This window comes from Neolamprologus brichardi, chromosome 13 (assembly GCF_056152115.1).
Source record: "Neolamprologus brichardi isolate AB-2024 chromosome 13, ASM5615211v1, whole genome shotgun sequence".
Classification (NCBI taxonomy): Eukaryota; Metazoa; Chordata; class Actinopteri; order Cichliformes; family Cichlidae; genus Neolamprologus; species Neolamprologus brichardi.
Window position 1 is genome coordinate 32,512,249 of NC_142116.1, and position 13,801 is coordinate 32,526,049.

Consider the following 13,801-nt stretch of genomic DNA (forward strand, 5'->3'; position numbering starts at 1 on the left):
CGGTCCGGGTATTTTCTTCTTTTCTTCTTTCTTTCACACGCCTGGTGGGCGGTGCCACCCGATCACAAGGGCTGGCGAGGCTTTCGGAGCCTGGGGAGCGGACACCCGCACAAAGGGTGGTCAGGCGGCCCGGTCCGGGTGTTTTCTTCCTTCTTTCAAACGTCTGGTGCGCGGTGCCACCCGATCACAAGGGCTGGCGAGGCTTTCGGAGCCTGGGGAGCGGACACCCGCACAAAGGGTGGTCAGGCGGCCCGGTCCGGGTGTTTTCTTCCTTCTTTCAAACGTCTGGTGCGCGGTGCCACCCGATCACAAGGGCTGGCAAGGCTTTGGGAGTCTGGGGAGCGGACACCGGCACAAAGGGTGGCCAGGCGGCCCGGTCCGGGTATTTTCTTCTTTTCTTCTTTCTTTCACACGCCTGGTGGGCGGTGCCACCCGATCACAAGGGCTGGCAAGGCTTTCGGAGACTGGGGAGCGGACACCCGCACAAAGGGTGGCCAGGTCGCCCGGTCGGCGTTTTTTCTTCTTTTCTTCTTTCTTTCACACGACTGGTGGGCGGTGCCACCCGATCACAAGGGCTGGCAAGGCTTTCGGAGCCTGGGGAGCGGACACCCGCACAAAGGGTGGCCAGGCGGCCCGGTCCGGGTGTTTTCTTCCTTCTTTCAAATGCCTGGTGGGCGGTGCCACCCGATCACAAGGGCTGGCAAGGCTTTCGGAGCCTAGGGAGCGGACACCCGCACAAAGGGTGGCCATGCGGCCCGGTCCCGGTTTTTTCTTCTTTGTTTCAAACGCCTGGTGGGCGGTGCCACCCGATCACAAGGGCTGGCAAGGCTTTCGGAGCCAGGGAGCGGACACCCGCACAAAGGGTGGCCAGGCGGCCCGGTCCGGGTTTTTTCTTCTTTCTTTCACACGCCTGGTGGGCTTTGCCACCCGATCACAAGGGCTGACAAGGCTTTCGGAGCCTGGGGAGCAGACACCCGCACAAAGGGTGGCCAGGCGGCCCGGTCCGGGTTTTTCCTTCTTTTCTCCTTTCTTTCACACGCCTGGTGGGCGGTGCCACCCGATCACAAGGGCTGGCAAGGCTTTCGGAGCCTGGGGAGCGGACACCCGCACAAAGGGTGGCCAGGCGGCCCGGTCCGGGTGTTTTCTTCCTTCTTTCAAATGCCTGGTGGGCGGTGCCACCCGACCACAAGGGCTGGCAAGGCTTTCGGAGCCTGGGGAGCGGACACCCGCACAAAGGGTGGCCAGGTGGCCCGGTCCGGGTTTTTTTTCCTTCTTTGAAACGCCTGGTGGGCGGTGCCACCCGATTACAAGGGCTGGCAAGATTTTCGGAGCCTGGGGAGCGGACACCCGCACAAAGGGTGGCCAGGCGGCCCGGTCCGGGTTTTTTCTTCCTTCTATCACACGCCTGGTGGGCGGTGACACCCAATCACAAGGGCTGGCAAGGCTTTCGGCGCCTGGGGAGTGGACACCCGCACAAAGGGTGGCCAGGCGGCCCGGTCCGCGTTTTTTTTCCTACTTTGACAGGCCCGGTGGGCGGTGCCACCCGATTAAAAGAGCTGGCAAGGTTTCGGAGCCTGGGGAGCGGACATGCGCACAAAGGGTGGCCAGGCGGCCCGGTCCGCGTTTTTTCTTCTTTATTTCACACGCCTGGTGGGCGATGCCACCCGATCACAAGGGCTGGCAAGGCTTTCGGAGCCTTGGGAGCGTACACCTGCACAAAGGGTGGCCAGGCGGCCCGGTCCGGGTTTTTTCTTCTTTCTTTCAGACGCCTGGTGGGCGGTGCCACCCAATCACAAGGGCTGGCAAGGCTTTGGGAGCCTGGGGAGCGGACACCCGCACAAAGGGTGGCCAGGCGGCCCGGTCCGGGTGTTTTCTTCCTTCTTTCAAACGCCTGGTGAGCGGTGCCACCCGGTCATAAGGGCTGGCAAGGCTTTCGGAGCCAGGGGAGCGGACACCCGCACAAAGGGTGGCCAGGCGGCACCGGTCCGGGTTTTTTCTTCTTTCTTTCACACGCCTGGTGGGCTTTGCCACCCGATCACAAGGGCTGACAAGGCTTTTGGAACCTGGGGAGCAGACACCCGCACAAAGGGTGGCCAGGCGGCCCGGTCCGGGTTTTTTCTTCTTTTCTCCTTTCTTTCACACGCCTGGTGGGCGGTGCCACCCGATCACAAGGGCTGGCAAGGCTTTCGGAGCCTGGGGAGCGGACACCCGCACAAAGGGTGGCCAGGCGGCCCGGTCCGGTTGTTTTCTTCCTTCTTTCAAACGCCTGGTGGGCGATGCCACCCGATCACAAGGGCTGGATAGGCTTTCGCAGCCTGGGGAGCGGACACCCGCACAAAGGGTGGCCAGGCGGCCCGGTCCGGGTTTTTTCTTCTTTCTTTCACACACCTGGTGGGCGGTGCCACCCGATCACAAGGGCTGGCAAGGCTTTCGGAGCCTGGGGAGCGGACACCCGCACAAAGGGTGGCCAGGCTGCCCGGTCCGCGTTTTTTCTTCTTTCTTTCACACCCCTGGTGGGCGGTGCCACCCGATCACAAGGGCTGGCAAGGCTTTCGGAGCCTGGGGAGCGGACACCCGCACAAAGGGTGGCCAGGCGGCCCGGTCCGCGTTTTTTCTTCTTTCTTTCACACGCCTGGTGGGCGGTGCCACCCGATCACAAGGACTGGCAAGTCTTTCGGAGCCTGGGGAGCGGACACCCGCAAAAAGGGTGGCCAGGCGGCCCGGTCCGGGTTTTTTCTTCTTTTCTTCTTTCTTTGACACGCCTGGTGGGCGGTGCCACCCGATCACAAGGGCTGGAAAGGCTTTCGGAGCCTGGGGAGCGGACACCCGCACAAAGGGTGGCCAGGCGGCCCGGTCCGGGTGTTTTCTTCCTTCTTTCAAACGCCTGGTGGGCGGTGCCACCCGATCACAAGGGCTGGCAAGGCTTTCGTAGCCTGGGGAGCGGACACCCGCACAAAGGGTGGCCAGGCGGCCCGGTCCGGGTGTTTTCTTCCTTCTTTCAAACGCCTGGTGAGCGGTGCCACCCGGTCATAAGGGCTGGCAAGGCTTTCGGAGCCAGGGGAGCGGACACCCGCACAAAGGGTGGCCAGGCGGCCCGGTCCGGGTTTTTTCTTCTTTTCTCCTTTCTTTCACATGCCTGGTGGGCGGTGCCACCCGATCACAAGGGCTGGCAAGGCTTTCGGAGCCTAGGGAGCGGACACCCGCACAAAGGGTGGCCATGCGGCCCGGTTCGGGTTTTTTCTTCTTTGTTTCAAACGCCTGGTGGGCGGTGCCACCCGATCACAAGGGCTGGCAAGGCTTTCGGAGCCAGGGAGCGGACACCCGCACAAAGGGTGGCCAGGCGGCCCGGTCCGGGTTTTTTCTTCTTTCTTTCACACGCCTGGTGGGCTTCGCCACCCGATCACAAGGGCTGACAAGGCTTTCGGAGCCTGGGGAGCAGACACCCGCACAAAGGGTGGCCAGGCGGCCCGGTCCGGGTTTTTCCTTCTTTTCTCCTTTCTTTCACACGCCTGGTGGGCGGTGCCACCCGATCACAAGGGCTGGCAAGGCTTTCGGAGCCTGGGGAGCGGACACCCGCACAAAGGGTGGCCAGGCGGCCCGGTCCGGGTGTTTACTTCCTTCTTTCAAATGCCTGGTGGGCGGTGCCACCCGACCACAAGGGCTGGCAAGGCTTTCGGAGCCTGGGGAGCGGACACCCGCACAAAGGGTGGCCAGGTGGCCCGGTCCGGGTTTTTTTTCCTTCTTTGAAACGCCTGGTGGGCGGTGCCACCCGATTACAAGGGCTGGCAAGATTTTCGGAGCCTGGGGAGCGGACACCCGCACAAAGGGTGGCCAGGCGGCCCGGTCCGGGTTTTTTCTTCCTTCTATCACACGCCTGGTGGGCGGTGACACCCAATCACAAGGGCTGGCAAGGCTTTCGGCGCCTGGGGAGTGGACACCCGCACAAAGGGTGGCCAGGCGGCCCGGTCCGCGTTTTTTTTCCTACTTTGACAGGCCCGGTGGGCGGTGCCACCCGATTAAAAGAGCTGGCAAGGTTTCGGAGCCTGGGGAGCGGACATGCGCACAAAGGGTGGCCAGGCGGCCCGGTCCGCGTTTTTTCTTCTTTATTTCACACGCCTGGTGGGCGATGCCACCCGATCACAAGGGCTGGCAAGGCTTTCGGAGCCTGGGGAGCGTACACCTGCACAAAGGGTGGCCAGGCGGCCCGGTCCGGGTTTTTTCTTCTTTCTTTCAGACGCCTGGTGGGCGGTACCACCCAATCACAAGGGCTGGCAAGGCTTTGGGAGCCTGGGGAGCGGACACCCGCACAAAGGGTGGCCAGGCGGCCCGGTCCGGGTGTTTTCTTCCTTCTTTCAAACGCCTGGTGAGCGGTGCCACCCGGTCATAAGGGCTGGCAAGGCTTTCGGAGCCAGGGGAGCGGACACCCGCACAAAGGGTGGCCAGGCGGCGCCGGTCCGGGTTTTTTCTTCTTTCTTTCACACGCCTGGTGGGCTTTGCCACCCGATCACAAGGGCTGACAAGGCTTTTGGAACCTGGGGAGCAGACACCCGCACAAAGGGTGGCCAGGCGGCCCGGTCCGGGTTTTTTCTTCTTTTCTCCTTTCTTTCACACGCCTGGTGGGCGGTGCCACCCGATCACAAGGGCTGGCAAGGCTTTCGGAGCCTGGGGAGCGGACACCCGCACAAAGGGTGGCCAGGCGGCCCGGTCCGGTTGTTTTCTTCCTTCTTTCAAACGCCTGGTGGGCGATGCCACCCGATCACAAGGGCTGGCAAGGCTTTCGGAGCCTGGGGAGCGGACACCCGCACAAAGGGTGGCCAGGTGGCCCGGTCCGGGTTTTTTTTCCTTCTTTGAAACCCCTGGTGGGCGGTGCCACCCGATTACAAGGGCTTGCAAGGCTTTCGGAGCCTGGGGAGCGGACACCCGCACAAAGGGTGGCAAGGCGGCCCGGTCCGGGTTTTTTTTCCTACTTTGACACGCCTGGTGGGCGGGGCCACCCGATCACAAGGGCTGGCAAGGCTTTCGGAGCCTGGGGAGCGGACACCCGCACAAAGGGTGGCCAGGCGGCCCGGTCCGCGTTTTTTCTTCTTTCTTTCACACGCCTGGTGGGCGGTGCCACCCGATCACAAGGACTGGCAAGTCTTTCGGAGCCTGGGGAGCGGACACCCGCACAAAGGGTGGTCAGGCGGCCCGGTCCGGGTGTTTTCTTCCTTCTTTCAAACGCCTGGTGCGCGGTGCCACCCGATCACAAGGGCTGGATAGGCTTTCGCAGCCTGGGGAGCGGACACCCGCACAAAGGGTGGCCAGGCGGCCCGGTCCGGGTTTTTTCTTCTTTCTTTCACACACCTGGTGGGCGGTGCCACCCGATCACAAGGGCTGGCAAGGCTTTCGGAGCCTGGGGAGCGGACACCCGCACAAAGGGTGGCCAGGCTGCCCGGTCCGCGTTTTTTCTTCTTTCTTTCACACCCCTGGTGGGCGGTGCCACCCGATCACAAGGGCTGGCAAGGCTTTCGGAGCCTGGGGAGCGGACACCCGCACAAAGGGTGGCCAGGCGGCCCGGTCCGCGTTTTTTCTTCTTTCTTTCACACGCCTGGTGGGCGGTGCCACCCGATCACAAGGACTGGCAAGTCTTTCGGAGCCTGGGGAGCGGACACCCGCACAAAGGGTGGCCAGGCGGCCCGGTCCGAGTTTTTTCTTCTTTTCTTCTTTCTTTGACACGCCTGGTGGGCGGTGCCACCCGATCACAAGGGCTGGCAAGGCTTTCGGAGCCTGGGGAGCGGACACCCGCACAAAGGGTGGCCAGGCGGCCCGGTCCGGGTGTTTTCTTCCTTCTTTCAAACGCCTGGTGGGCGGTGCCACCCGATCACAAGGGCTGGCAAGGCTTTCGGAGCCTGGGGAGCGGACACCCGCACAAAGGGTGGCCAGGTGGCCCGGTCCGGGTTTTTTTTCCTTCTTTGAAACGCCTGGTGGGCGGTGCCACCCGATCACAAGGGCTGGCAAGGCTTTCGGAGCCTGGGGAGCGGACACCCGCACAAAGGGTGGCCAGGCGGCCCGGTCCGGGTTTTTTTTCCTTCTTTGACACGCCTGGTGGGCGGTGCCACCCGATCACAAGGGCTGGCAAGGCTTTCGGAGCCTGGGGAGCGGACACCCACACAAAGGGTGGCCAGGCGGCCCGGTCCGGGTTTTTTCTTCTTTCTTTCACACGCCTGGTTGGCGGTGCCACCCGATCACAAGGGCTGGCAAGGCTTTCGGAGCCTGGGAAGCGGACACCCGCACAAAGGGTGGCCAGGCTGCCCGGTCCGGGTTTTTCCTTCTTTTCTCCTTTCTTTCACACGCCTGGTGGGCGGTGCCACCCGATCACAAGGGCTGGCAAGGCTTTCGGAGCCTGGGGAGCGGACACCCGCACAAAGGGTGGCCAGGCGGCCCGGTCCGGGTGTTTTCTTCCTTCTTTCAAATGCCTGGTGGGCGGTGCCACCCGATCACTAGGGCTGGCAAGGCTTTCGGAGCCTGGGGAGCGGACACCCGCACAAAGGGTGGCCAGGTGGCCCGGTCCGGGTTTTTTTTCCTTCTTTGAAACGCCTGGTGGGCGGTGCCACCCGATTACAAGGGCTGGCAAGGCTTTCGGAGCCTGGGGAGCGGACACCCGCACAAAGGGTGGCCAGGCGGCCCGGTCCGGGTTTTTTCTTCCTTCTATCACACGCCTGGTGGGCGGTGAAACCCGATCACAACGCCTGGCAAGGCTTTCGGCGCCTGGGGAGTGGACACCCGCACATAGGGTGGCCAGGCGGCCCGGTCCGGGTTTTTTTTCCTACTTTGACACGCCTGGTGGGCGGTGCCACCCGATCACAAGGGCTGGCAAGGTTTCGGAGCCTGGGGAGCGGACACGCGCACAAAGGGTGGCCAGACTGCCTGGTCCGCGTTTTTTCTTCTTTCTTTCACACACCTGGTGGGCGGTGCCACCCGATCACAAGGGCTGGCAAGGCTTTCGGAGCCTGGGGAGCGTACACCTGCACAAAGGGTGGCCAGGCGGCCCTTTCCGGGTTTTTTCTTCTTTCTTTCACATGCCTGGTGGGCGGTGCCACCGGATCACAAGGGCTGGCAAGGCTTTGGGAGCCTGGGGAGCGGACACCGGCACAAAGGGTGGCCAGGCGGCCCGGTCCGGGTATTTTCTTCTTTTCTTCTTTCTTTCACACGCCTGGTGGGCGGTGCCACCCTATCACAAGGGCTGGCAAGGCTTTCGGAGCCTGGGGAGCGGACACCCGCACAAAGCGTGGTCAGGCGGCCCGGTCCGGGTTTTTTCTTCCTTCTTTCACAGGCCTGGTGCGCGGTGCCACCCGATCACAAGGGCTGGCAAGGCTTTCGGAGCCTGGGGAGGGGACACCCGCACAAAGGGTGGCCAGGCGGCCCGGTCCGGGTTTTTTCTTCCTTCTTTCAAACGCCTGGTGGGCGGTTCCACCCGATCACAAGGGCTTGAAAGGCTTTCGGAGCCTGGGGAGCGGACACCCGCACAAAGGGTGGTCAGGTGGCCCGGTCCGGGTGTTTTCTTCCTTCTTTCAAACGCCTGGTGCGCGGTGCCACCCGATCACAAGGGTTGGAAAGGCTTTCGCAGCCTGGGGAGCGGACACCCGCACAAAGGGTGGCCAGGCGGCCCGGTCCGGGTTTTTACTTCTTTGTTTCAAACGCCTGGTGGGCGGTGCCACCCGATCAGAAGGGCTGGCAAGGCTTTCGGAGCCAGGGGAGCGGACACCCGCACAAAGGGTGGCCAGGCGGCCCGGTCCGGGTTTTTTCTTCTTTCTTTCACATGCCTGGTGGGCGGTGCCACCGGATCACAAGGGCTGGCAAGGCTTTGGGAGCCTGGGGAGCGGACACCGGTACAAAGGGTGGCCAGGCGGCCCGGTCCGGGTATTTTCTTCTTTTCTTCTTTCTTTCACACGCCTGGTGGGCGGTGCCACCCTATCACAAGGGCTGGCAAGTCTTTCGGAGCCTGGGGAGCGGACACCCGCACAAAGCGTGGTCAGGCGGCCCGGTCCGGGTTTTTTCTTCCTTCTTTCACAGGCCTGGTGGGCGGTGCCACCCGATCACAAGGGCTGGCAAGGCTTTCGGAGCCTGGGGAGCGGACACCCGCACAAAGGGTGGCCAGGTGGCCCGGTCCGGGTGTTTTCTTCCTTCTTTCAAACGCCTGGTGGGCGGTGCCACCCGATCACAAGGGCTGGCAAGGCTTTCGGAGCCTGGGGAGCGGACACCCGCACAAAGGGTGGTCAGGTGGCCCGGTCCGGGTGTTTTCTTCCTTCTTTGAAACGCCTGGTGCGCGGTGCCAATCGATCACAAGGGTTGGAAAGGCTTTCGCAGCCTGGGGAGCGGACACCCGCACAAAGGGTGGCCAGGCGGCCCGGTCCGGGTTTTTTCTTCTTTGTTTCAAACGCCTGGTGGGCGGTGCCACCCGATCACAAGGGCTGGCAAGGCTTTCGGAGCCAGGGGAGCGGACACCCGCACAAAGGGTGGCCAGGCGGCCCGGTCCGGGTTTTTTCTTCCTTTCTCCTTTCTTTCACATGCCTGGTGGGCGGTGCCACCCGATCACAAGGGCTGGCAAGGCTTTCGGAGCCTGGGGAGCGGACACACCCGCAGAAAGGGTGGCCAGGCGGCCCGGTCCGGGTGTTTTCTTCCTTCTTTCAAATGCCTGGTGGGCGGTGCCACCCGATCACAAGGGCTGGCAAGGCTTTCGGAGCCTGGGGAGCGGACACCCGCACAAAGGGTGGCCAGGTGGCCCGGTCCGGGTTTTTTTTCCTTCTTTGAAACGCCTGGTGGGCGGTGCCACCCGATCACAAGGGCTGGCAAGGCTTTCGGAGCCTGGGGAGCGGACACCCGCACAAAGGGTGGCCAGGTGGCCCGGTCCGGGTTTTTTTTCCTTCTTTGAAACGCCTGGTGGGCGGTGCCACCCGATCACAAGGGCTGGCAAGGCTTTCGGAGCCTGGGGACCGGACACCCGCACAAAGGGTGGCCAGGCGGCCCGGTCCGGGTTTTTTTTCCTTCTTTGACACGCCTGGTGGGCGGTGCCACCCGATCACAAGGGCTGGCAAGGCTTTCGGAGCCTGGGGAGCGGACACCCACACAAAGGGTGGCCAGGCGGCCCGGTCCGGGTTTTTTCTTCTTTCTTTCACACGCCTGGTGGGCGGTGCCACCCGATCACAAGGGCTGGCAAGGCTTTCGGAGCCTGGGAAGCGGACACCCGAACAAAGGGTGGCCAGGCGGCCCGGTCCGGGTGTTTTCTTCCTTCTTTCAAACGCCTGGTGCGCGGTGCCACCCGATCACAAGGGCTGGATAGGCTTTCGCAGCCTGGGGAGCGGACACCCGCACAAAGGGTGGCCAGGCGGCCCGGTCCGGGTTTTTTCTTCCTTCTATCACACGCCTGGTGGGCGGTGACAACCAATCACAAGGGCTGGCAAGGCTTTCGGCGCCTGGGAAGCGGACACCTGCACAAAGGGTGGCCAGGTCGCCCGGTCCGCGTTTTTTTTCCTTCTTTGAAACGCCTGGTGGGCGGTGCCACCCGATTACAAGGGCTGGCAAGGCTTTCGGAGCCTGGGGAGCGGACACCCGCACAAAGGGTGGCCAGGCGGCCCGGTCCGGGTTTTTTTTCCTACTTTGACACGCCTGGTGGGCGGTGCCACCCGATCACAAGGGCTGGCAAGGTTTCGGAGCCTGGGGAGCGGAAACGCGCACAAAGGGTGGCCAGGCGGCCCGGTCCGCGTTTTTTCTTCTTTCTTTCACACGCCTGGTGGGCGGTGCCACCCGATCACAAGGGCTTGCAAGGCTTTCGGAGCCTGGGGAGCAGACACCCGCACAAAGGGTGGCCAGGCGGCAAGGTCCGGGTATTTTCTTCTTTTCTTCTTTCTTTCACACGCCTGGTGGGCGGTGCCAGCCGATCACAAGGGCTGGCAAGGCTTTCGGAGCCTTGGGAGCGGACACCCGCACAAAGCGTGGTCAGGCGGCCCGGTCCGTGTTTTTTCTTCCTTCTTTCACAGGCCTGGTGGGCGGTGCCACTCGATCACAAGGGCTGGCAAGGCTTTCGGAGCCTGGGGAGCGGACACCCGCATAAAGGGTGGCCAGGCGGCCCGGTCCGGGTTTTTTCTTCCTTCTTTCAAACGCCTGGTGGGCGGTGCCACCCGATCACAAGGGCTGGCAAGGCTTTCGGAGCCTGGGGAGCGGACACCCGCACAAAGGGTGGTCAGGTGGCCCGGTCCGGTTGTTTTCTTCCTTCTTTCAAACGCCTGGTGCGCGGTGCCACCCGATCACAAGGGTTGGAAAGGCTTTCGCAGCCTGGGGAGCGGACACCCGCACAAAGGGTGGCCGGGCGGCCCGGTCCGGGTTTTTTCTTCTTTCTTTCACACGCCTTGTGGGCGGTGCCACCCGATCAAAAGGGTTGGCAAGGCTTTCGGAGCCTGGGTAGCGGACACCCGCACAAAGGGTGGCCAGGTCGCCCGGTCCGCGTTTTTTCTTCTTTTCTTCTTTATTTCACACGACTGGTGGGCGGTGCCACCCGATCACAAGGGCTGGCAAGGCTTTCGGAGCCTGGGGAGCGGACACCCGCACAAAGGGTGGTCAGGCGGCCCGGTCCGGGTTTTTTCTTCTTTGTTTCAATCGCCTGGTGGGCGGTGCCACCCGATCACAACGGCTGGCAAGGCTTTCGGAGCCAGGGGAGCGGACACCCGCACAAAGGGTGGCCAGGCGGCCCGGTCCGGGTTTTTTCTTCTTTTCTCCTTTCTTTCACACGCCTGGTGGGTGGTGCCACCCGATCACAAGGGCTGGCAAGGCTTTCGGAGCCTGGGGAGCGGACACCCGCACAAAGGATGGCCAGGCGGCCCGGTCCGGGTGTTTTCTTCCTTCTTTCAAATGCCTGGTGGGCGGTGCCACCCGATCACAAGGGCTGGCAAGGCTTTCGGAGCCTGGGGAGCGGACACCCGTACAAAGGGTGGCCAGGTGGCCCGGTCCGGGTTTTTTTTCCTTCTTTGAAACGCCTGGTGGGCGGTGCCACCCGATTACAAGGGCTGGCAAGGCTTTCGGAGCCTTGGGAGCGGACACCCGCACAAAGGGTGGCCAGGCGGCCCGGTCCGGGTTTTTTCTTCCTTCTATCACACGCCTGGTGGGCGGTGACACCCAATCACAAGGGCTGGCACGGCTTTCGGCGCCTGGGGAGCGGACACCCGCACAAAGGGTGGCCAGGCGGCCCGGTCCGAGTTTTTTTTCCTACTTTGACACGCCTGGTGGGCGGTGCCACCCGATCACAAGGGCTGGCAAGGTTTCGGAGCCTGGGGAGCGGACACGCGCACAAAGGGTGGCCAGGCGGCCCAGTCCGCGTTTTTTCTTCTTTCTTTCACACACCAGGTGGGCGGTGCCACCCGATCACAAGGGCTGGCAAGGCTTTCGGAGCCTGGGGAGCGTACACCTGCACAAAGGGTGGCCAGGCGGCCCGGTCCGGGTTTTTTCTTCTTTCTTTCACATGCCTGGTCGGCGGTGCCACCGGATCACAAGGGCTGGCAAGGCTTTGGGAGCCTGGGGAGCGGACACCGGCACAAAGGGTGGCCAGGCGGCCCAGTCCGGGTATTTTCTTCTTTTCTTCTTTCTTTCACACGCCTGGTGGGCGGTGCCACCGGATCACAAGGGCTGGCAAGGCTTTCGGAGCCTGGGGAGCGGACACCCGCACAAAGGGTGGCCAGGCGGCCCGGTCCGGGTTTTTTCTTCTTTCTTTCACACGCCTGTTGGGCGGTGCCACCCGATTACAAGGGCTGGCAATGCTTTCGGAGCCTGGGGAGCGGACACCCGCACAAAGGGTGGTCAGGCGGCCCGGTCCGGGTGTTTTCTTCCTTCTTTCAAACGCCTGGTGCGCGGTGCCACCCGATCACAAAGGCTGGAAAGGCTTTCGGCGCCTGGGGAGCGGACACCCGCACAAAGGGTGGCCAGGCGGCCCGGTCCGCGTTTTTTCTTCTTTCTTTCACACGCCTGGTGGGCGGTGCCACCCGATCACAAGGGCTGGCAAGGCTTTCGGAGCCTGGGGAGCGGACACCCGCACAAAGGGTGGCCAGGCGGCAAGGTCCGGGTATTTTCTTCTTTTCTTCTTTCTTTCACACGCCTGGTGGGCGGTGCCACCCGATCACAAGGGCTGGCAAGGCTTTCGGAGCATGGGGAGCGGACACCCGCACAAAGCGTGGTCAGGCGGCCCGGTCCGCGTTTTTTCTTCTTTCTTTCACACGCCTGGTGGGCGGTGCCACCCGATCACAAGGGCTGGCAAGGCTTTCGGAGCCTGGGGAGCGGACACCCGCACAAAGGGTGGCCAGGCGGCCCGGTCCGGGTGTTTTCTTCCTTCTTTCAAATGCCTGGTGGGCGGTGCCACCCGACCACAAGGGCTGGCAAGGCTTTCGGAGCCTGGGGAGCGGACACCCGCACAAAGGGTGGCCAGGCGGCCCGGTCCGGGTGTTTTCTTCCTTCTTTCAAACGCCTGGTGGGCGGTGCCACCCGATCACAAGGGCTGGCAAGGCTTTCGGAGCCTGGGGAGCGGACACCCGCACAAAGGGTGGCCAGGCGGCCCGGTCCAGGTTTTTTCTTCTTTCTTTCACACGCCTGGTGGGCGGTGCCACCCGATCACAAGGGCTGGCAAGGCTTTCGGAGCCTGGGGAGCGGACACCCGCACAAAGGGTGGCCAGGCGGCCCGGTCCGGGTTTTTTCTTCTTTCTTTCACACGCCTGGTGGGCGGTGCAAACCGATCACAAGGGCTGGCAAGGCTTTCGGAGCCTGGGGAGCGGACACCCGCACAAAGGGTGGCCAGGCGGCCCGGTCCGGGTGTTTTCTTCCTTCTTTCAAACGCCTGGTGGGCGGTAACACCCGATCACAAGGGCTGGCAAGGCTTTCGGAGCCTGGGGAGCGGACACCCACACAAAGGGTGGCCAGGCGGCCCGGTCCGGGTTTTTTCTTCCTTCTATCACACACCTGGTGGGCGGTGCCACCCGATCACAAGGGCTGGCAAGGCTTTCGGAGCCTGGGGAGCGGACACTCGCACAAAGGGTGGTCAGGTGGCCCGGTCCGGGTGTTTTCTTCCTTCTTTCAAACGCCTGGTGGGCGGGGCCACCCGATCACAAGGGTTGGAAAGGCTTTCGCAGCCTGGGGAGCGGACACCCGCACGAAGGGTGGCCAGGCGGCCCGGTCCGGGTTTTTTCTTCTTTCTTTCACACGCCTGGTGGGCGGTGCCACCCGATCAAAAGGGCTGGCAAGGCTTTCGGAGCCTGGGAAGCGGACACCAGCACAAAGGGTGGCCAGGCTGCCCGGTCCGGGTTTTTCCTTCTTTTCTCCTTTCTTTCACACGCCTGGTGGGCGGTGCCACCCGATCACAAGGGCTGGCAAGGCTTTCGGAGCCTGGGGAGCGGACACCCGCACAAAGGGTGGCCAGGCGGCCCGGTCCGGGTGTTTTCTTCCTTCTTTCAAATGCCTGGTGGGCGGTGCCACCCGATCACTAGGGCTGGCAAGGCTTTCGGAGCCTGGGGAGCGGACACCCGCACAAAGGGTGGCCAGGTGGCCCGGTCCGGGTTTTTTTTCCTTCTTTGAAACGCCTGGTTGGCGGTGCCACCCGATTACAAGGGCTGGCAAGGCTTTCGGAGCCTGGGGAGCGGACACCCGCACAAAGGGTGGCCAGGCGGCCCGGTCCGGGTTTTTTCTTCCTTCTATCACACGCCTGGTGGGCGGTGAAACCCGATCACAAGGCCTGGCAAGGCTTTCGGCGCCTGGGGAGTGGACACCCGAACATAGGGTGGCCAGGCGG

The 13,801-nt window shown here is 63.1% G+C and overlaps 1 protein-coding gene across 1 annotated transcript in view; it reads left to right on the forward strand.

Moving 5' to 3' along the window:
* LOC148100082 (uncharacterized) overlaps window positions 1–13,801 on the forward strand; it is a gene marked incomplete at its 5' end in the record, with an annotated part of 131,426 nt that overhangs the window by 41,517 nt on the left and 76,108 nt on the right. Inside the window, one exon of the mRNA XM_087849795.1 lies at window positions 2,305–2,665. Within this exon, the coding sequence (XP_087705921.1) occupies window positions 2,305–2,665 (361 nt within the window). The remainder of the gene's footprint in view (window positions 1–2,304; window positions 2,666–13,801) is intronic.